At 38.2% G+C, this 23,228-nt stretch overlaps 2 protein-coding genes across 2 annotated transcripts; one reads left to right on the top strand and one right to left on the bottom strand.

Annotated features, from left to right (window-relative positions):
* The first annotated feature begins 7,811 nt into the window (after positions 1–7,811).
* Positions 7,812–8,258, top strand: LOC128124342 (60S ribosomal protein L27a-like). Its single transcript, XM_052760483.1, has one exon. It carries the CDS (start codon positions 7,812–7,814, stop codon positions 8,256–8,258), a length of 447 nt encoding a protein of 148 aa, XP_052616443.1.
* Positions 8,259–9,010: 752 nt separating this feature from the next.
* LOC128124341 (vomeronasal type-1 receptor 4-like) lies at positions 9,011–9,997 on the bottom strand. The gene has a single exon (XM_052760481.1). The coding sequence runs from the start codon at positions 9,950–9,952 to the stop codon at positions 9,011–9,013; it is 942 nt and encodes a 313-aa protein (XP_052616441.1). The 5' UTR covers positions 9,953–9,997.
* Between the last annotated feature and the right edge of the window lie 13,231 nt (positions 9,998–23,228).

Genomic DNA, 23,228 nt, shown 5'->3' with positions numbered 1-23,228 from the left:
AGACAAAAACAAAAACCTTTCCCCAAGCCTAACTTTGGGGAGGTTCTCTTTTGTCAAGTTATATCTAATCAGACAAAATGACTAGATATAATCTAATCAATTGATATTGTTTGATCAATTTGATCTTGTTCAAATCAAACCTTTATCAATTTTGATGGTATCCACAGCTATTCTTCTCCTGTAGAAACAAAAGCAAAACCTCATCTCCAACCATAGCATATATCCTGGTTTCCATTCTGAGATCAGCACATCTTTAAGTGTGTAGGCTGATTTAATTCTGTAGTTTTTTCTATTATTCAATGTCTCTCTGCAGCTGTTGCTCCTTTCTCATTAGCACTGAGAAAACTCAAACTTAATAGAGCATTATATAATCTATTTCTGGGGAGTTGTGTTAACCCTTTTTTGTTTATTTAGCATATCCTTTAGAGTTCTATTTGATCTTTTTATAACTGCTTGATCTGTAAGATTATGTGGTATACCTGTAATATGCTTTATATTGTAATAAGCAAAAAAACTGTTTCATTTTGCCAGAGACATAAGCTGGAGCATTGTCAGTTTTTAAATGTATTTAACTATTTTAGTGAGAATCATACTTTTCAAAAACAGAACAGAAAAATAAATGACTATATATCAATGGAACTGATACATGATCATTGTCATTATTAACATTATTTTTCTTTTGTCGCCTGTGACAGACATAGCTTTAATTTTAATTTTGAGATTTTTAATGTAATTACATTTTGATTTTATGATTTAATTTAATTTTGCATATCAGTCACAGATTCCCCTGTCCTCCCTCTTCCCTGCCTGCCCTCCCCCCAACCCACTCCCCATTCCCATCTCCTCCAGGGGATTCAGCTCAGCCTGGTAGATTCAGTCCAGGCAGATCCAGTCTCCTCCTCCCTTCACCTAGGCTGAGCAAAGTGTCCCAGCATAGGCCCCAGGCTCCAAAAAGCCAGCTCATGCACTAAGGACAGGTCCTGGTCCCACTGCCTGGGGGCCTCCCAAACAGTTCAAGCTAATCGACTTATTCACTTATCGACCTGATCCAGTTCCATGGGGGCTCCTCAGCTACTGGGTCATATAGTTCACGTGTTTCCACTATTTTGGCTATTTGTCCCTGTGCTTTTTCCAATCATGGTCTCAACATCTTTTGCTCATACAATCCCTCTCTCACTGATTGGACTCCCGGAGCTCCACCTGGGGCCTGGCTGTGGATCTCTGCATCTCTTCCATCAGTCATTGGATGAGAGTTCTACCACGACAGTTAGGGTGTTTGACCATCTGATCACCAGAGTAAGTCAGTTCGGGCTTTCTCTTGACCATTGCCAGTAGTCTATTGTGGAGGTATCTTTGTGGATTTCTGGGGACCTCTCTAGCACTTTGCTTCTTCCTATTCCCATGAATTTGTGCAGGTATACCATGCTTTTTCAGAACCCAAAGCAGTTTCCCATTGAAATCCTGAATAAGTGTCAATGGTGTGCTGTACATATTTCAATATTGCAAATTTTAAACACATCCATCTGCCAGACTTCATTCCTCTGAGTACCCTTTGGGTTACATCCTGGTGGTACCAGAAACTGATTATAAAAAGAACAAGTAGGACATTTCCTTACAATTTCCTTGGCTTGTTGCCAGGTTATGGAAAAATCCTTTTTTAAACTTTTACTATTGACATGATTTTTTTTATGAAACACTGAGGCCTCCAGCACATTTGCTATCAATAATTTATCAGTCTCATCATTACCTTGTGCTAGAGGGCCTGGCAGACTCATTTGGGATCAGATGTGAATTATATACAAGGGATGCTTCCTATTCCTGATTATATCTTGTAAGTGAGTAAGTAGTGAAGTTAATTCTGACTTATCAGGGATAAATTTTGCAGTCTCAATATGTAATATCACTCTTTCAGCATATTGAGAGTCGGTAACCATGTTGAGAGGTTCAGAAAAATCCATTAATACCAACAGAATAGCATACAATTCCAATTTTGAAACCTTATTATAAGGACTTTGAAACACTTTACTTAAATTTTCTGACTTGTAACCTGCCTTTCCTTGTTCGTTTGCATCTGTATAAAATGTATGAGCTCCAGATATGATTATTTCCTGTATAATTTGAGGCAAAATCCAATCTGCTTTCTTTATAAGTTCAATTCTATTGCTTTTGGGATATTTGCTGTTAATCTCTCCAAAAAAATTACTGCAAGCTCTTTGCCAAGGTTCGCATTCTGCCATAATTTTTCAATGTCCTCCTTAGTTAAAGGTACGACAATTTCTACTGGGTCTATTCCTGCTAATTGACAGAGACTCAGTTTTCCTTTCCAAATCAAGTCAGAGATTTTTTCCACATAATTTTTTAATTTTTTATTCAGTTTATTTGGTAAAAATATCCATTCCAATATCATATCATCCCTCTGCATTAATATTCCTGTATGAGAATGCCTAGAGGGTAAAATAACCAAAATGCAATCAAGCTTTGTATCCATGTGATCCATATGTTCTTCCTGTACTTTCTTTACCACTGAGTCCAATTCTGTCTCAGCTTCAGGTTATAATTCTCTTGGAATATTTAAGTCCTTGTCACCTTCTAAGGATTTGAGTAAATAACTCAGTTCATCCTTTTTTACCCCAACAATAGTTTGTAGATTGGAAATGTCTCCCAATAATCTTTGAAAGTCACTAAGAGTCAGTAATTGATCTCTCCTAATTTGCACCTTTTGGGGTCTAATTTTTGTATACCTATTTTATATCCTAAATAATTAACAGAATTTTCTCTTTGTATTTTTTCAGGAGCAATTTGTAATCCCCAACAAGGCAAAATTTTCTTAACTTCTTCAACATTCTTTCTAATATATCTGCATTTGAATCAGCTAGTAAAATATCATCCGTCTTACAAAAGCAATCTACAGATTCAATGCAATCCCCATCGAAATCCTAACATGTCTTCACAAACCTGGAAAGAACAATACTCAACTTCATTTGGAAAAACAAAAACCCAGGATAGATAAAAGAATCCTGTACAACAAAGCATCACCATCCATGACATCAATTGCTACTATAGATCTATAGTAATAATAAAAAAAAGCTTGGTATTGGCGTAAAAACCGGCATGTAGACCAATGGAATCAAACTGAAGACCCTGACATTAACCCACACACCTATGAATACATGAGTTTTGACAGAGAAGCCAAAATGGTACAATGGAAAAAAGAAGACATCTTCAACAAATGGTGCTGGCACAACTGGATGTCAACATGCAGAAGACTGCAATAGATCCATATCTGTCACCATGTACAAAACTCAAGTCCAAGTGGATTAAAGACCGCAGTATAAAACCAGTTACACTGAACCTGATAGAAGAGAAAGTAGGAAATTGTCTTGAACACAAGAGACAACTTCCTAAATATAACACCAGTAGCACAGACACTGAGAACAAAAAAATTAATCAGTGAAACCTCCTGAAATTGAGAAACTTCTGTAAGACAAAGGGCACAGTAAATAAGACAAAAATGACAGCCTACAGAGTGGGAAAAAATTTTCACCAACCCCACATCTGACAGAGGGCTGATCTCCAAAATATAGAAAGAACTCAAGAACCTAGATATCAAAATAATAAACAATCCAATTTAAAAATGGGTTATAGAGCTAAACAGAAAATTCTCAAAGGAAGAATTTCAAATGGCTGAAAGACATTTAAAGAATTTCTCAGCATCCTTATTCATCAGGGAGATGCAAATCAGAACAACTCTGAGATACCATCTTACACCTGTCAGAATGGCTAAGATCAAAAACACCACGGACAGCTTATGTTAGAGAGGATGTGGAGCAACTCCACTGTTGGTGGGAGTGCAAACTGGTACAACCACTTTGGAAATCAATATGGCAGTTTCTCAGATCAATAATAGGGCTTAGGTACCAGGTAAGGGTCCAAGGAGGAGCAATGGATTTCCCAAAGAAGTAAAAATAGAACACAGTCTTATAAGTGAATTAAAAGGAAATTAGACTAGGAAAACTGGATGGAGAAGGATATAAGAGGGCATCATAGTGTGGGGAATAGAGGGAGGGATAACTTACACTAAAGGCTTTTTAAAAGCTTCATAAAGTGCACTAGTGTAGAAACTTTATGTACCATATGGTGGGAGAGACACTGGCTAACAGAACTCTTAATTTTAAAAGAATTACACAAGCTGCCATTGTACAGTCTTTGCTTACCTCTGAAACTTCACAATCAGGGCCTACATTGTCTGAAATTTCTTTGCAATTCTTATTTTACAAGCTCCCACAAAACAGCCCATAAACTCTAAGCAACTCAAAGGCTTTTAACTTTGTAAAAAGTTAAAAGTTTGTAACTTAAGGCTATAAAATACTCCAAAAAATAACATGAGTAAGTCTATCATACTTATATCCCATAAACACGGTAAAAAAAAAATATGTATTAGATAGGTGTCTATCACTGTGATAAAGATCATAACCAAAAGCACCCTGGTAAGGAAATGTCTATTTCATCCTGTATTTCCACGTTGCTGTCCATCACTGAGGAACATGGAGGCAGGAACTCAAGGCAAGAACCTTGGGTAGAAAGTGAAGCAGAAGCCATTGAAATAATGCTACTCGGTGCTTGCTCCCAATGGCTTCCTTAGCCTGCTTTTTTCCAAACCCAGGACCACCTGCCCTGAATTAGCACCACACCAAATTTGTTGTGCCCCCATCCACAGCAATCATTAATCATGAAAATGTCCATTTCACTACATGTCAGTATGATGAAATCCTTCTCCACAGATGTCCCTGGATTTTGTAAGTTTGAAAAACATGAAAGACAGAAAAAAACTAAGCCAACATAATATACACATGGAGATTCAAAGCTAACATCCAAATATGGGACAAAACATGCAATGTTCTTGTTTCTGAATCTCAGGTACTTCAGTTAGAGTGAGAGCTTCCAATTCTATTCATTTTTAGCAAATTTCATACCTTTTTCTCAGTGGAAAAATAATATTCCATTTTGCAAATATGTCACATTTTAATTATCCATTCATCAGCTGATGAAATACTAGGTTGCCCACATGCATCTGTGATATTGTAAGTAGAGTAGCAATGAACATGAATGTAGTAAGATACTGTGTCCTTTGGTTTTATGGCCAAAAGTAGCATGGCTGGTCATGTGGTAGATGTATTTCTAGCATTTTTGAGTAGCATCCCCATATGATGATATATTGTGTACCCTAATAAACTTGTCCTAGGTTCAGAGGACAGAGTCAGCCACTAGATTAGACAAAGAGGTCAGGCAGTGGTGACACACTTTAATCCTATCACTCAGGAGGCAGAGATCCATTTGGATCTCTGTGAGTTCAAGGCCACACTGGAAACAGAACCAGACAGTGGTTGTATACACTTTTAATCCCAGTACGGGGAAGCATGCATGCCTTTAATCCCAGGAACTGATGTCTGGGCAGAGAAAGGTGTGTAAGACATGAGGAAACAGAAACTCGCTCTCTTTAGGGTCAGGATTTTGCAGATGTAAGAACCAGGGGCTGGCTGTTCTGCTTCTCTGATCTTTCAGATTTTACCCTGATATCTGACTCTGGGTTTTTTTATTAAAAGACCATCTAAGATTCAAACAACATCCACAGTTTTTTATAATGGCTAAACTAGTTTGCACACGAAACATAGTGAAAAAGTATATCCCTTTTGGAACATCCTCACCAGGATTTGTGATCATTTGTTTAATTATCTAGGACATTAAGATTGGGTTAAGATGAAATCTCAAAGTAATGTTAATTTGCATTTCTCTGCTGGATAAGGATATGGAATAATTTTTTAAATTTCTATGCCATTGGTTTTCCATTGTTTGAGAACTCTATGTTTAGTTCTATACCCATTGACTTTATGATTTTCCTGTCAACCAACATCACTTACAACATTGCAGACATCCTTGCCTAATTTCCTTACACATCCATCTTATGTTACTTCTGATGCAACTGCTTTATTCATTCCAAGAAGCTTAGACCTGTTCCATGTCATCCTCAGACATTAGTGGAACCTACATTATTTCTCATTCATATATCCCATTTCCCTGCTCTGCATCAACATGCAATAAAGTGTTTCAGGATTATTCTTGTTTTACCTATGCTAAACAAGCCCAAAGGAAAAAGCACTCACATTTCAGACAATGTTCAATATTCTTTTTTTTTTTTTTGGTTTTTCGAGACAGGGTTTCTCTGTGTAGCTTTGCGCCTTTCCTGGAACTCGCTTTGGAGACCAGGCTGGCCTTGAACTCACAGAGATCCGCCTGGCTCTGCCTCCCAAGTGCTGGGATTAAAGGCGTGCGCCACCACCGCCCGGCCAATATTCTTTTTTTCTTTTATTTATTATTATATTGAGACTTTCTATTCATTTTACATATGAACCACAGATTCCCCTCACCTCCCTCCTCCCACCTCCCAGTCTTTCTCCCTAAACCCCCCCATTCCCACCTCCTACAAGGCAAGGTCTCTCATGGGGAGTCAGCAGAGCCTGGTATACTCAGCTAAGGCAGGTCCAAGCGCCTCCTCCCTGCACCAAGCCTGCATAAAGTGTTCCACCAAAGGCACTAGGCTCCAAAAAGCTGGTTGATGCACCAGGGACAGGTCCTGATCCCACTGCCTGAGGGCCCCCTAAACAATTCAAGCTAAACAACCATCTCGCCTGTTCAGAGGGCCTAGTGCAGTACCATGGGGGTTCCTCAGCTATTGGTCCACATGATCAGATGGCTGAATACCCTAACTGTCATCATACAGAACTCATCCAATGACTGGTGGAAGCAGATGCAGAGATCCATGGCCAGATGCCAACCATGAGCTCCAGGATTCCAATCAATGAGAGAGGGGAAGGATTCTATGAGCAAGGGACATTGAGATCATGCTGGGAAAATGTACAGATACATCCTGCCAAACTAGTGGAATTGCATGAACTGTGGACCATTTTTCAATATTCTATGAAAGCCCTATAAACACCTGCCTATAAACATAACACCTGTAAATTATAGGGGACTTTTAACCCACAAAAGACTTCTGTCTTACCCTGCTTCCCACTGTTGTTCATTTATCTTCCTTTGAGTGTCCATTCCATCCTCCTAGGACCCATTTCTTTTTGTTGTTGTTGTTTTGTTTGTTTGTTTTTTGAAGACAGGGTTTCTCTGTGTAGTTTTGGTGCCTGTCCTGGATCTCACTCTGTAGACCAGGCTGGCCTCAAACTCACAGAGATCTGCCTGCCTCTCAAGTGCTAGGATTAAAGGTATGCACCACTACCCTTAAACTGATACAGAATGAGATTTCAGCAACAAACAAATGTCTGAATTGTTGGGGAACCACGTTTTAGGATGTAATTGAAGCATCAGAAAATAGAAAACAGATATAAGAGGTAGATCATGACTGAGTCCTTGCAGGTTAGACTCCTGGCTCCTAACTCTTTTCAGAATTCTGGAATTTTCAGAGTAGTTCATGAACAATCTCACCTCTTTGCAAGGTCTTCCTCCAATGTCTCAAGTACCTGCTGTTCATAGTAACTCTCTTCTTAGCATCACCCAACTTCAGGCAATAACTGATATTATCATTGCATTGTTGAGAATCTGGGATGCTGCTAGAAACTCCAAGAACTTGTCTGCTCTTTATACAACCACCTCAGCCATTTATAGCCATATGAAGATCAAAAGGAGTCAGCATATTCCACTGAGTAGAATGTCACATAATTGTGGGTGGAGGAACATAGGTAAAAATGTTCCTGATAAAGCTATAAAGAGTGCTGAATAGCTCTTTCCGTTCTGCTGCCGCCATGCCATCCAGACTGACAAAGACCGGGAAACTCCAGGGCCACGTGAGCCACGGCCACAGCCACATCGGTAAACACCACAAGCACCCAGGAGGCCGCGGGAATGCTGGAGGCATGCATCACCACAGAATCAACTTCGACAAATATCATCCAGGTTACTTTGGAAAAGTTGGTATGAGACATTACCACTTAAAGAGGAACCAGAGCTTCTGTCCGACTGTCAACCTGGATAAATTGTGGACACTGGTCAGTGAGCAGACACATGTCAATACTGCAAAGAGCAAGACTGGAACTGCTCCCATCATCAATGCTGTGCGATCAGGCTACTACAAAGTTCTGGGGAATGGGAAGCTCCCTAAGCAGCCTGTCATCGTGAAAGCCAAATTTTTCAGCAGAAGAGATGAAGAGAAGATAAAGGGTGTTGGAGGTACCTGTGTCCTGGTGACTTGAAGCCATGCAGGGAGGTTAATTAAATGCTAACATTTTCCAAAAAAAAAAAAGAGTACTGAATAGATTGTGGCATGCATAGAAGAGTGGTATGCCTTGCTTGCATTGTTATTATAAATCTCCAATCACAGCCTTGTGAAGATACCATTCATTACTCATTCTCAAACAAACACATGTTTTTACTTAGAACCATGAGAGGTACTATTCTGACTTTAATAACTTGTGTAATACAGGTATGACCTGGCTCATGGCAGACTGTGGCTTGTACTTCTGGAGCAGCTTCAGGCAAGGTGATCAGCAGCTTATCCATAACAAGAGATTGGGGCACTGATGTGCTGAAACAGATGTGAACTGAGCAAGGCATTCTGTATTGAAAGTTTATTGCTTAAATAGTAGCTTCGGTTGCAGAGTCTTGTGCTTGTGGAATTTATCTTCCGTAGAACAAACATTATATGTACAGAGCATCCAGGATGTTATTTATCCATCCACCTGATGTCAAAAGAGATGATAATTTGTTGAAAACATATTGAGCATTTATTCTTCAAGGTAGCCTGCACCAAAAAAGTCTGTGAAATGTCACATAAATGCTGTAATAGATAGGATGCCAAGAGTTTTGCTAGATTTGAATGAAAGGTCCACCAGTGTTAGAAACTTTAAAAACCTTTATGATTTACCTTATACAGATAAATGTCTTCCCCAAAGTATGTTTGTATTGTTCCATTTTTCAAAAATTGGATACTGAAAAAGCATGCAATTTAAATAGTTACAATAATATTAGAGGATTCTGTATTCTTTATCCAAAGAAAGCAGAGTCTGGAGAGAGGGGATGACTGACTCATAATTAAAAAAGGACTCAAAGAGGGAAAACACAAAGTTATAATGCTTGTGATCGTTATTGGCCACCAATTTTGATGAGACAATAGAGCACTGCAACCATGTGCAATAGTAGAGAGGGTATAAAAAGCCAGAAAGGTGAACACTAGAACAAGGATGTTCTGGGTGGCTCTGGACTCAGGAGAGTTTCTGTGGAATGCATAAGTGCTGCGGATATGCTGAACTCGCTGTTTGTGCCTATACAAAAAGACAATCATTGAGCTGCTGGACCAGGTGATGAGGACAGAAATTACAAGTTCGGGAAACACAAAAAATGCTATGTATGTGAAGATTGTGAATTTGTCATGACCTACAACAGTATAGTATTTAAAATCTGTCTCTTTTGTTATGTTTTTCCTTCTTAATTTTATGGACATATACAAAGGGAAAAGAACATTTACCATGATGTACAAGAACCAGCAGAGAGAAATGTAGACACCAATGTCCTTGGGAGATTTGACTCTAAGATTCTTCCAAAAGGAGTTCCTAGGGCTGATCATGATGGCCTGGAAGACACTCAAGAGACAGATGGTGGCAATGGACATGATCCTGAAAACCCTTAGAACATACATAAAAAGTTGGTAACTCCAATCATTGAAGAAAAGTTTCAACACAAAAATGATCATTGTGTTGACCATTCCTTTAGAGAGAATGATCAAAATGTTAACCATGACCAGATGTATGAGAATTAAATCCAAGGGCTTTACTTTGTGTTTCTTGTAATAAATAACTAGGTATTTGGCAAGAAGAAAGACATTTCCTAGAATTCCAACTGTATTCTGAATCAAGAATATTATTCCTATTGCCAAATTCTTGGGGTCCATTTTGTTACTGAGAAAAATTTACTTCAAAATGTGCCAACTGTCACTTCTCAGAGAAAAATTTTGTATTTTTATTTCTAAGATGGTCTTGTTTACCTGGTGTCACAAATGCACAAGAATCACATTAGCTGAAGACTGAAAACCCAAGGTGGTCAGCACAACACAATCCTGTCCACACCACTTCTCACAGTTATTTTAACATCAAAGATAACAATCAGTAAGAACTGCTGGAATCTTCAAATGCACGTATTTATGGAGCAAATTTCCATTGTATTTCTCACAAAACTCAGCACTAAGAATAGGGCAAAGTTATCCTGGTAGAAGCAATGACCAGTGAGTTCAAAATGAAAGTACATTCAATTTTACAAGTCCTCCCATATTGGAGAAAAAATTTTCTCTTGTCATCTTTTCCAAGAAAGAAATCCATTGTGAATGTCTTTCTTATATCAATATTAACATTAAAACTGAAAATATTACGACAGGAATGACAATGTTTTTCTATTCATTGGTAATTATGTTTATTACATAGCACTCGCCATTAGGTGAAAATGATGAATTAGATAATGTTACATTAAGAGATAACTTCTTAAATTCCATCCCCTACATAAACACACATAAGAATAGTGGTGCAAAGTTAAGATGAGAAGAGAGAGGAGAAGAGACACATTTTGTATAAAGAATTGTTATCTAACACACTGGAGAGAAAACAGGGGAATGATTCCAACAGAAATTAGTTAGAAGGAGGCAGTACTCAACAAATAATACATATGGGAAGAATGTCCAGTATTCCTATCTAATCTATTATTTGATGCATTACTCTGCAGTAGAAATGTGAAGCACAAGTCATAGGAAACACTACCTCTTGGTAAACATGTGGATGAAACAAGAATCCTGGCTATGGTGTTCACGTTATTTTACAAAATTTACCAAGTGAGAGGCTGAGATTATGTGTAACAAATGTACACTTTCATGCTTTTACAGAAAACCTAGCTTTTACAGATTAGACGAGTCTTCATAGATAATTCTCAGAACTTACATCCAATGATTGACTTGAAGGAAAATAAATACCTAAACTTAGGCAGTACAGTGATTGACAGATGTTTATTCAATGAAGTCCTATGTAACAATGTAAATGAACTCAAGAGTTCATTAACAGCACTCACATACACTGAAATCCACTTCAAAAATGTAAGAGATTTTTCTCTGAGATTCAAACTATGCAAGAGCAAGACACAGAAGCAGTGCTCTTGTCTTTTGAGGCTTAGCAGAGACATGAACTTATCTCTAATAATTTCCACTTCTGTCATAACCCAATAGATCTCTAGTTTTGATATGATGACTGAAATCAAAAGGAAGCTAGTTAATGGAATCTTTTCCATTGGTTGTGTGTGTTTTCAGATAGGGTCTTCTTCAGTAATGGAGGCTGTCCTAAAATGTACAATAATCCTCCTGCTTCATTTCAGGGATTCCTGGGATTAACATCAAACCAATGTTAATTTCTTGACCTATGTGTAACATAGTGAAGTGGCTTTCATTTGTGATCTGTGAAGATATGAACAAATACAAAAATTCAAGGACTTATCAGTTTTAACACAAGAGATGCCAACATCTTGAAGACACCTTGAAGACAATGTGCAGCAGTGGAATGCACCCTGCATATGAGAATCTTATGTAAAGTCAGAACCCCCAGTCACTGAATAGAAGGAAGAGATGATGCCAAGAAGGGAGAAAACATCCAGGATTTCATCTTCACCATAAGACCAGAAGTGGCCAATGGAGATAGTTAAGCTGTTACAGTCCTCGATTTAGCAGAATGAGGACCTGAGTTCAGTCTCCAAAATTCACATAAAAATCTGGAAGTGGGTGCCCTCAGTTACAAATCACACAGCAGGGAAGGGGCAGAGTCAGTTATATCTCTGCATTTGGCTGACAAGAAAGCATAATATTCCCTGAGAATTTCAGGTGAGTGAGGCCCTGATTCAAAAGGAACAAGATTAAAAAAAAAAAAGTCTGAGGAACTACAACTGAAGTGTTACTTTGACTCCATACTCTCACATAAGTTCATGGTCACCTGAACACAGGAGAGGTCCTGCAAACAGACAAAGGGACATATGAACAGCACAAGCTCTTCCCTGATGCGTATGAGGTTTTAAATGCTGGGTATAGTAGTCTAGGCTGGAATCTGTGGTCTCTTAGTGTCTGCATAACAACTGGCCTGGACCTTCTGGCTTTCAGTGTCTCCACTGAGAAGTCTGGTGTTATTTTGATGGGACTGGACTAGACCCTCTACAAAAGCAAGACAGTTGTGTAGCTTGGTATGTTTAAGGGGCCCCTGCAGTGGAAGTAGGATCCCTGGTACACAAGCAGGCTTTTTGGAACTCATTACCTATGGTAGGACACCTTGCACAGCCTTGATGCAAGAAGGGCTTTGTCCTGCCTCAACTGAATGTACTAGGCTTTGCTGACTCCCCATGGGAGGCCTTACCTTTTTGGAGAAGGGAATGGGGGTAGCTTAGGGTGAAAGGCTGGGTAGAAATGGGAGGAGGGATGACAGGGGGGATCTGGGGTTGATATGTAAAATGAATTAAAAATTCTTGATAAATAAAGAAAAAATGTATTAGAATAAGTTCAGGGATAATCACTTCTCATTACTAACTTGGCCTATATCACATAAAGTCTCCCTGTCTCTTGAATGAATCTCTACTGTTCTGTTTCTACCAAGAATCAATTTTAAGAGGTGTGTACTTACCATACCTCACTTCCTTGCTTTCTTTGTCTTTGAGAATGAAAAACAATATGCTCCCCTGACTTTTCCCTCTGCAGAATTTTCAGCTCAGTGTGCAGCTCATGACATGACAATAAACAATATGTGTGAGAGAGGCAATCCAACCCTAAAATAAAGGTTCATAGATCTATGACCTCAACTCCCTTCAGAAATGCAATTTTTATCTCACGTACCATCGTGATGACAGAGCTACTTTTGGGAGTCAGGAACTTTTCCAGCTGATTATTACCAAAGATACTGATGAGTTCCTTGAAAGTGTATCTAATGAGACAATGTGTTTGGTTCATATGTTATCCTGATCTCTGATGGATGACTGGGAGGGAAGATTCAGTGAATATCAAAGTCTCATGTGAAAGAGTCCTATAAAGAGGTTTCTTTGTCTCTTTGGATGTGACTAGTCTTCTGTGGGATCTCCTAAACAAAACCAACTAATTATTAACTTTTGGATCCCAGTGCTGCTCACTTTCAGAACAGCCACCTGAGCACAGTCAGTCGTGAGTTATGGGAATTTACTGAAGTACAAGTAAAAGAGAAACAGTGACATCATAATCCTTGCTAGAAATCAGTGCCTTCAATTGAACTCAATGCAAATAAACAGGAAATAATGTTATGAAAAATGATTGCCTAAGTTAGGGTTATAAACCCAGCAGCAACTGAAAGTTTGAACAGAACCCTATCCTATAAGAATTTGTATATGTAATTATTCCTCACAAATGACATCAAATGTATCCAATAAATTTCACATAATGAATTTTCATTTTCTCTTTCTTAAAGCACTGAATAGAAAACAGAATAATCTAGTCATTTTTTTTTTACTAATTAGATAAGGAGTGCTCATTCTTTAGCATTTAATGAAAAATCATAAGAATTAAAGGTTGAAAATTTATCCTCTGTCCAGGAAGCACCTCGCTTTCAGGGTTTTAAGCCAACATAGAAATAAGAGAGATACTGTCTACATCAGATTACCATCAGCTCCTCCACACAAAGAAGCCTTTGTTTTGCAACTCGATATGGACTTCCCTAATTCCCTAGAATAAGTTAGGAACACAGAAGACTGCTGTAGTTATTACAGGAACAGAATAGTTTCAAAACATCCTGAATAGAAGCAGATAGAGTAAAATCCAGGAAAATAATTTGTGCTTTATGCATAAACAATTCTTGCTCAACTAGGCATATGCTCTACCACTTATATATACCTAAGTGAAAGGTACATTAATTTTAGACAGGACATCAGGAGATCTTTAGTTTTAACATTTCCAAGGTCAGCAGTGTCCTGGGGTTGGGTGAACCCAGGTCTGCTCCTGCAGGCAACACAACAAAGGAGGGTAAGTGGTGTGAGCTGAGCATGGTGAAGGGTGTGAGGCACAGCAAGAACTCAGAATCGGTCAACGTATATAATGTCATATGTACAGATCCATTTTGGTATCCCACTTGTGGTCTTGCATGAGCCCTCCACAAGTGTGGGCCATCACTGAAGTCATGAGGAGGAAGGAAATTTCTTATGATCAGCGCAGGAAAAGGAACATCATACTTACCATATAGGATGGAAAAGACACTAGTTGAGGAAAGAAACAAAGGGAAGATATTGATGTAGAATTAGTGGGTATGGCAGAAGTCAAGTGACCTGTGTGACATGGGTATTTGGAAAATACAGACAAGACAGCAGGATATGAGCACAGAGAATCTGCCGAGATAAATCAGTTAAGATTAAGACCTAGGAACATGTGTCTTTCAAATTTCAATGTAATTTTGGATAACATGTAATGTTTCATTACTCAGTTTTTAAAAACATACAATGTTCTTTGTCACATAAAATGAAACTCAACTTCCTTTTAATATACTGTGAAATTTAGTTAAGCCTTAGACTCTCATCACTCTGTCTCCTGGGATAGCAATGATTGCTTGGATTCACAAGTGAAGGTCATAGATGTCGAAGTCTGTATATCAGATTTGTGCTGTCTCCTTATCCCACACTCTTTCTGGAGTGATGTCTCCTCTGCAACCTGACCTGAAGAGGTTTCACAGAAAAGAAGTCAGATGATCTCCATTTATTTCAGCATGGGAGTTAAAATTAAAGTTAAAGTTAAATCTGGTAAGCATACATGCTTGGATAGGGACCTAAAGTGAAGCAGATGCAGTGGGAATTCAATCAGAGGAGAGGAAGGCTTTATGGGCTGTGAGATGAGCTACTGAAGAAAAAGATGTACAGAACTTGAGCTAATCTTTGATGTGAGTAATATAATGTGATAAAATCATTGATCTTTCAAATAGAAGCTTGTAAATAATGATAAAATATGACCTTGAAGATATTTAAAGGTGGACCTAATAGGTACTTTCCACGTACACATTTCCATGAATCTTTGTCTAACTTTTATGTATAGTACACATAGATTTTGGTACAACATCATCATCATATAATAAATAATACAATGGAAAAACTATGTATCTAACCCTGGAAAGAATCCAGCATATGAATTCAGTTCTGGAATTAAAATATGTTTATGTAGGAGTAAATCATTCATGAATTGGGTACTCATTTTGTGTGTCTTAAAGCCATTAATGTGTTGAATGTTTATGTTTCCTAATCTCCTGAACTTGGGGACAAGTTGTCGAAAGAAAGGTAACAAAGTAAGTATTAATCTTGTATGACTGGACCAAGTGTATCACCTGTTATATCTTGTGGTTTAATGACATTTTGATGTCAGACCAAATTTAGATTCAAACTAAATACTGATTTTTACATTTTTTAGTTGAATGACCCATTAATTCTTCATATGTTAAATCTTGATATTCAATAATACATTTAATACATACCACCATGGTTCTATTCACAGATTAAAAGTAATTTTGATGCAAATGAATACTGCCTTTCTCTTACACTCATCAAACCAAACATACACTTACCTGCATATTAGTATACACTGAAAATTGCATTTTTATATAATGACAGCAGTTAAGGGCACAAGGGAAAGCAAGCAAATATACCATGCATACTTTGAAAGTTTGAAAATGTGACTGACATGGCATGGATGACTACAAACTAATGTATATAATCTTTTTACTTCCAGACTGATGATGTTCACATTTCTCAGGTCTCAACATTGCCCACAGTGGCCTAACAAGTTTAGATAATCATTAACCACACAACCTCTTAGAGCTGTCACATTAATCATGGAAACATCATTGTATTCTTCAATAGATACACAACACGCAGAAGGTGCTAGAAAAAATCAATCATAACACTGACTCATATATTGCAGCCTGTCTACAGTTTTCATTGTTCTCCAGAATGTCCCTGAACCTAATGAAGTCCTCAGAAAGTATGACCAGTGAGAATATTTGAAATCAGTTGATGTGACTCTTGTGGCAACACAAGGTTCTGTGCAATATCCTGTCACTCTGAAAATGAATGTGTTCAACAGTGAACGGCAGATAACTCTGACAACTGAGAATGAAGAGTGGTCCATACTTCCTAGAGTGAAGATTAATTCCAAGTTGTTTTCTGTCTCCTTTTTATAATTTCTTCCTTTTCCTTACTGAATGAGGGCTGAGGTCCTTATACATGTTTTTCAAAGACAGGTGGCAATCCACTTTCAACATTATTTTCCAGTGTCTTCAAGGCCTTGGAATATTTTAGTTCAAAGAATTTTTCAATGATTTTCCACATTTATTTCTATCCTCAAAGATCTGTCTTGATAATTCCATGGACACCATCAATGTTTGTGTATATTAAGCCATCTTGGTAAGCCTAGAAATCAAAGTTGTCAAAGTAGGTGGATTTACAAAGATCTTAGTACACAGAGTTTATAATCATTTCCCTTTTATTTGCATCATAATGTGTTTTATACGTATATGATGATCACAGCCAACATACAATTAAGTCAAAAGATTCAGAATGGTGTCTTAAGAAGCACAGTAGTGAACATACAAGGTACATACCATTTAATATTCATGAATATTTCATGTTTGACTTATAATCTGAGTTTGTTGCTCTCTAGTAAACATCATGCAGTTAAGCACTGCCAAGGAACTGTTCACCAATTCACATTCTATGCTTTTGATACAAACTTTACAAACAAACACATTAAAAGTCCTAAATTCTCAGTTAATCAGTTCACAGTATATACCACATAAATTGAGACATAGGGGATTAGTTGGTTGTATCAATTCCAAGACTCCAAGGTAAAGGCAGGAGGATTGCTTCAAGTTCCTGAACAGGGTACATTATAGAGTGAGAACCTATCTGAATTTCTCATCCCAAATAATGGAACATAAGCTACTTAAAAATAGCTTCATGATAATTGTGTCATTAGATAAATCACGGAATTTATTTGGCTAATGGTCAGCATGGGATTACTGAAACATAGGTTCACATCTGTGTTATGCTGTAGTTGATTACATCACTGCTTTCCATTATTGTGCTTTGCACTGGTGAAATCATATAACAGTAATTCTTCCACACTTTCCTGGTGGTCTTTGGTGAATGTGTTGCTGTTTTCACAGATATTGTTGCCTTGGACATCACTGGGTTACTATCAGCTAAATAGATGTACTGTTTATGGTGATACTTTATTTGTACTGAAATGTGATTTTATTTGTATGTTAATAAATAAAGTTGCCTGGGGGTCAGAGCTAATAGTAAGCCATAGCAGAGCTGGGTGTTCGTGGTGCATGCCTTTAATCCCAGAACTTGGTAGGCAGAGCTAGGTAGATTTCTGTATGGTCAAAGATACAGCCAGCATTGGAGACACACGCCTTTAATCTCAATACCAACCATAGACAACCTGGAGGTCTGTACAGATAGGCAGTGACGAGGTGGTCATGTGGTTGGGTTTACAACCAATGAGAAGGCAGAACAAAAAGTCTATATAAAGACAAACACACAGGAAGTAGGTCTCTCTTGGCTGAAGAGGATCGCTGAAGCAGGAAGGGTAAGGCTCTTAGCTTTGACCTCTTGGGCTTTTATCTTTACATTGACTCTGTGTTTCTTATTCAATAAGACGGTTGGTTACTTCTACAACTGTTAGTAGACATGGGGCTGTCTCTACTTGAGACATGTTAATTGCATGCAAATACTGAATTTTTACATTGAGGATAAAGCCTCATACAGAAGAGATGAGATATCTGACATGTATATTTTTCTTTGTAGTTATAAAGACCCCCATTTTACAAGATGTTGGTAGCAATACAAACACAATCACCTGTGTGTGAGATGCCCACTTACCACCATCATTACTGAAGGCTGATGTTTCATCCATTAATATTTTCATTTCTACTTGTGTAAGGTAAATGCAAACGTGGATCCTCATAACACTGGAGACTGGTTTCTGATGATTTTTCATCAAATATAGTTACCTACAATTCTTTTTCTAACCATGTGTCTGAATTCTCAAGAATACTAAGATGTGGGTTTTGATACAAATTCAATGAGGGCTCTTTATTAATGTTAACATCTTCCAATTTGTCATCTGAACCTATAATTATGTGCTGTGTGCTGTATAATAACCATTTTCTTTTCTAAGAATAGAGTTATTTCATTGTTGTATCAGGGTCATTGCTTAATGTTTAAAATTCAGATGACTGATCAATTCAGGATGGATTTCTTCACTGGTGAAATGGTGCCTGAAGTGTATTTGTCTCCAATATGAGTGGTAAGTAGCAGTTTATCTGGAAGTATTGATAATTCTTTCCTTTTGTACTCACTGGTCATTGCTTTTCTCAGAGTAATGTGAACCAATCCTTAATGCTGAATTTTCTTATTTTCTAACAGAGATTTTTTTTCACATAAATATATGCACTTACAGACTTCAGGATTCTAAGTTCACATTACCAATGACATCAAATGAATTGGAGACTAGATCTTGCAATGCTGTGATCACTGACTTTTAATTTTTGATGCCAAGAAAATTCAAACAGTTCACAGACCTTTACACTGGAAGTCGCTGAGATGGTAAGGTAAAGCCTGGTAGGTATTTGGGCTTTCATCTTGCTTGAATGTGTCCCCACAGGAGCACATCAGAGGCGAACGGCACACGTTGTTCTGTGTCAGATGTACAGAATCCTGCAGACAGAAGTCTTAGTGTTTTACCTTGAGGCAGATTTAATGGATTATATTTCAGCTCTCCGATGCCATTTTCAATATGGCCCATGTTCAAGTAGCTTTTTTGTCAACATTAGCCTGAATCAAATACCATGAAGAATGAGTGGTGCATGTTATTCTCACCAATTCATCATGTACATCTCTGTCAAATACATAGATTTTGTGCAGTACTGTTTTGTTTTCTTTTTAACAATTGTCTGAAATGATGTTTGGAGTCCAGAGAAAGTGATCATTCCTGAGATGAAGAATAGAAGATTTTTGTTCCACAAAGAAATTACATTGACTTCTTTGTAACCCCAAGGTAATTGTCTCCCAAAGCAAGTCCATATCAGTGAGATTAGAGATGATTGTGCTGGGGGTTCTGGAGAGACAGGTCAATAGGTTGAATAAATAGACTAATTGTTTCAATAATAATAAGTATAGGGATTAAAGAAATTGGAGTCCCTTGTGGTAAAAAATGGGCCAATGAGGATTTTAATTTGTGACAGAATCCTAGTATAACAGCTCCTGCTCATAGGGAGATAGGTTTAGAGAATGTGTATTTCTTGCAGTGGACCCAGGTTTAGTTCCCAGCACTCACATGCTGACAGATAACATAGACACCTTAACAAAATCATTTCAGCTTGAAAAGACACTGTCAAAGTATGGCTACTAGTGACAGCATAGAATTCCTTTTCAGGAGACCCTATTACATACAACTAAATCATAAGAAAAGTTCCTTCAGTTTTAATCTTCTGATGACACTGCCTTCAGCTGCTCCTGCAGACTGCAAGAGCTTCTTTTAGCTTTTCTATATCATACTTGTCTTTTATATTGTCTGTATGAGAAAAAGACTACCACCCCTAGTGAATCATCATGAAGTTTAGATCATCAAAAATGGGTGAGCATTACAATACTGTGATTGTTTCTCATGTGAAGCTTGTGACTGGCCCATGTGTAAGGGTTCTTGCAGATATAATGGGAAGCCATGCATATGTTAGAATATGACTGGTATAATTTCAATTTTTATATACCAGGTTATGTCTCATAATGCTAGATGAGTAGGCTCATCCCCATGTTTTGGAGGTTAATCTGAAAGCCTGCAGTTCTGTGCCTAATGAGTCTCAATATCTAACATTTTACTATTACACCACATAAAGGATTTTACTAAACAGATTCTTTTTGTTTATAGTCTTTCTATTGGATAAAAGGTCAAAGTGGGACAAAAAAAAAACCCATCGAACCCTGCAATCTACAAGTTCCATGCCCTGCCCCAATACACATCCACCTGTGAACCCAGTAACTTCCTGAGGCATGGAAATCAAAACTCCAGCTCCCATTAGACCAAGAGGAACTTCCTGAGGAACAGAAACCAAACCTTCAGCTCTCATTGGACCAATATTTGCCAGCCAGCAGGGAAAATTCCTGTGGGAAGACCCACACACACCAAAACCCCAACTGGACCCTGCAATCTACATGCCCTGCCCCAACACCCATCTGCCTGTAACCCCAGGAACTTCCTGAGGCATGGAAATCAAAACTCCAGCTCCCATTAGACCAAGAGGAACTTCCTGAGGAACAGAAATCAATCCGCCAGCTCTCATTGGACCAAGAGGGAAAACTCCTGTGAGAAGCCCCCACCACCAAAACCCCCTATCGGACCCTGTAATCTAAAAGTCCTGCCCCAATACCCATCCACATGTGACTCCAGTAACTTCCTAAGTCACAGAAACCAAACCTAAAACGCTCATTGGACCAAGAATAACTTCCTGAGGCACAGAAACCAAACCACCAGCTCTCATTGGACCAAGAGGTGAGTGACTCTTCTCACACCCAGAGAGTCCTGCCTCTAGGATCCAGGCCCTGGAAAACAGCCACTCCCTGGGAACCTCCACCCAACTCTGTCCCAGTTGCCAGCCAGCAGGGAAAACTCCTGCAAGAGGTCCCCCACCAAAAACCCCTAGGACCCTGCAATCTACAAGTTCCATGCCCTGCCCAATACCCATATGCCTGTAACCCCAGTAACTTTCTGAGGCACAGAAACTAAACCACTAGCTGACTTTGGATGGAGAGTAACTTCCTGAGGCAGGGAAACCAACCAGCAGCTCTCATTGGACAAAGAGCTTTCATTGGACTAAGAGTAACTGCCTGAGATAGGGAATCCACCAGCCCTCATTAAACCAAGAGTGGCTTTCTGAGACATAGAATCTGCCACTTCTCATTGGACTGAGGGAAGCTTCCTGAGACACAGAATCTGTCAGTTCTGACTTGACCAAGAGCCCTAATAAGACCAAGAGAGGCTTCATGAGTCACAGAATCAAGCTTGGTTTGAGCCAAGAGCAGGTCCCTGAGATACAGAATCTTCCAGCTCCAATTAGACCAAGAGCTAAGATTGGACCCAGAGGGGCCCCCTGAGACACAGACACAACAAGCACAGAGTGGACCAATAGCAACTCACTCAGACACAGGCACCTCTTATACCTATTAGAGGAGGAGATGGGCAGACATCAATGCAAAACACATACAAAAACATAGAGAGCAATACAGCAGCACCAGAAACTAGCCATCCTCCAACAGCAAGACCTGAACATCACAATGTAGAAAAAGCAGAAGAAATCAATCATAAAATTAGCTTTATGAAGATGATAGAGGCCTTTCAAGAAAAAAATTAAAACTCCCTTAAGAAATTGAGGAAAACATAAACAAAAAGTTGGAAGAAATCAATAAAGAAATTGAGAAAAAGACAAACAAAAAATTAGAAGAAATCTATAAATTAATAGAGGAAAAGACAAATAAAAAATTGGAAGAAATCAATAAATCCCTTAAAGACAAGAAAACCAAGAGAAAGCAACTAAAAAGGTGAGGGAAACAGTTCAAGACCTGAAAAGTGAAATAGAAACAATGAAGAAGACACAAACAGAGGGAACGCTGGAAATAGAAAATCTGAGTAAATGAACAGGAAACACAGATGCAATCAAAACCAACAGAATACAAGAGATGGAAGAGAGAATCTCTAGTGTAGAGGATACAATAGAGGAAATAGATTCATCAGTCAAAGAAAATAACAAAGACAAAAAAGTCATAACACAAAGTGTCCAGGAAATCTGAGACACCATGAAAAGGCCAAACCTAAGAATAACAGGGGTAGAAGAAGGAGAAGAATACCAACTCAAAAGCACAGAAAATATATTCAACAAGATCATAGAAGGAAACTTTCCCTACTTAAAGAAGGAAATATCTATGAAGATACAAGAAGCCTGTAGAATACCAAACAGACTAGACCCCAAAAATCAGTCCCCTCACCACATAATAATTGAACAATTAAACATACAGAATAGAGAATATTAAGAGCAGCAAAGGAAAACAGCCAAGAGACTTATAAAGGCAGATCCATCAGAATAACACCTGACTTCGCAATGGAAACTTGGAAAGCCAGAAGGACCTGTACAGATGTAATGTAGACACTAAGAGACCATGGATGCCAGCCTAGACTAATGTATCCAGCAAAATTTTCAATCATCATGGATGGAGTGAACAAGACTTTCCAAGACAAAATCAGATTTAAACAATATCTATCCACAAATCCAACCATACAGAAAACACTAGAAGGAAAATTCCAACTTAAGGAAGTCAGATACACCCACAAAAACACAGACAACTGATAACACTACAGCAGTAAACCCCAAAGAAGAGAAATACACACACACTACCATCAAAAGATAACAGGAATGAACAATCACTGGTCTTAAAAAAGACACAGGCTAACAGAATGGATACGAAAGCAGGACCCATCTTTCTGCTGCATACAAGAAACACATCTCAACCTCAAAGATAGACACTACCCCAGGCTTGGAAAGGTCTTTCTAATGCAATGGTTGTAAGAAACAAGCTGGTATAGCCATCCTAATATCCAGCAAAAGAGACTTCTAACTAAAATCAATTAAAAGAGATCAAGAAAGACATTACATACTCATCACAGGAAAGAACCACTAAGATGAAGTTTCAATTCTGAACATTTATGCCCCAAATACAAGGACACCCACATATGTAAAAGAAACATTACTAAAGCTTAAATCACACATTAAACCCCACACATTAATAGTTGGAGACTTCAACATCCCACTCTCACCACTGGACAGACCTGCCAGATCAAAATTTAACAGAGAAATAAGGGACTTAACTGATGTTATGACTCAAATGAACTTAATCAATATCTACAGGACATTTCATCCTAACAAAAAAGAATATAACTTCTTCTCAGCATGCCATGGAACCTTCTCTAAAATTGACCACATACTCAGTCACAAAGCAAATCTCAACAGATACAAAAAATGGAATAACCTCTTGTATTCTATCAGATGACCATGGTTTAAAGTTAGATTTCAACAACAACAAAAATTACAGAAAGCCTACAA

The sequence above is a fragment of the Peromyscus californicus genome, unplaced genomic scaffold (assembly GCF_007827085.1).
Source record: "Peromyscus californicus insignis strain IS unplaced genomic scaffold, ASM782708v3 Scaffold_4__1_contigs__length_199733344, whole genome shotgun sequence".
NCBI lineage: Eukaryota > Metazoa > Chordata > Mammalia > Rodentia > Cricetidae > Peromyscus > Peromyscus californicus.
The sequence above is the reverse complement of the archived record's forward strand: the minus strand, read 5'-3'. Positions and strand labels throughout refer to the sequence as shown.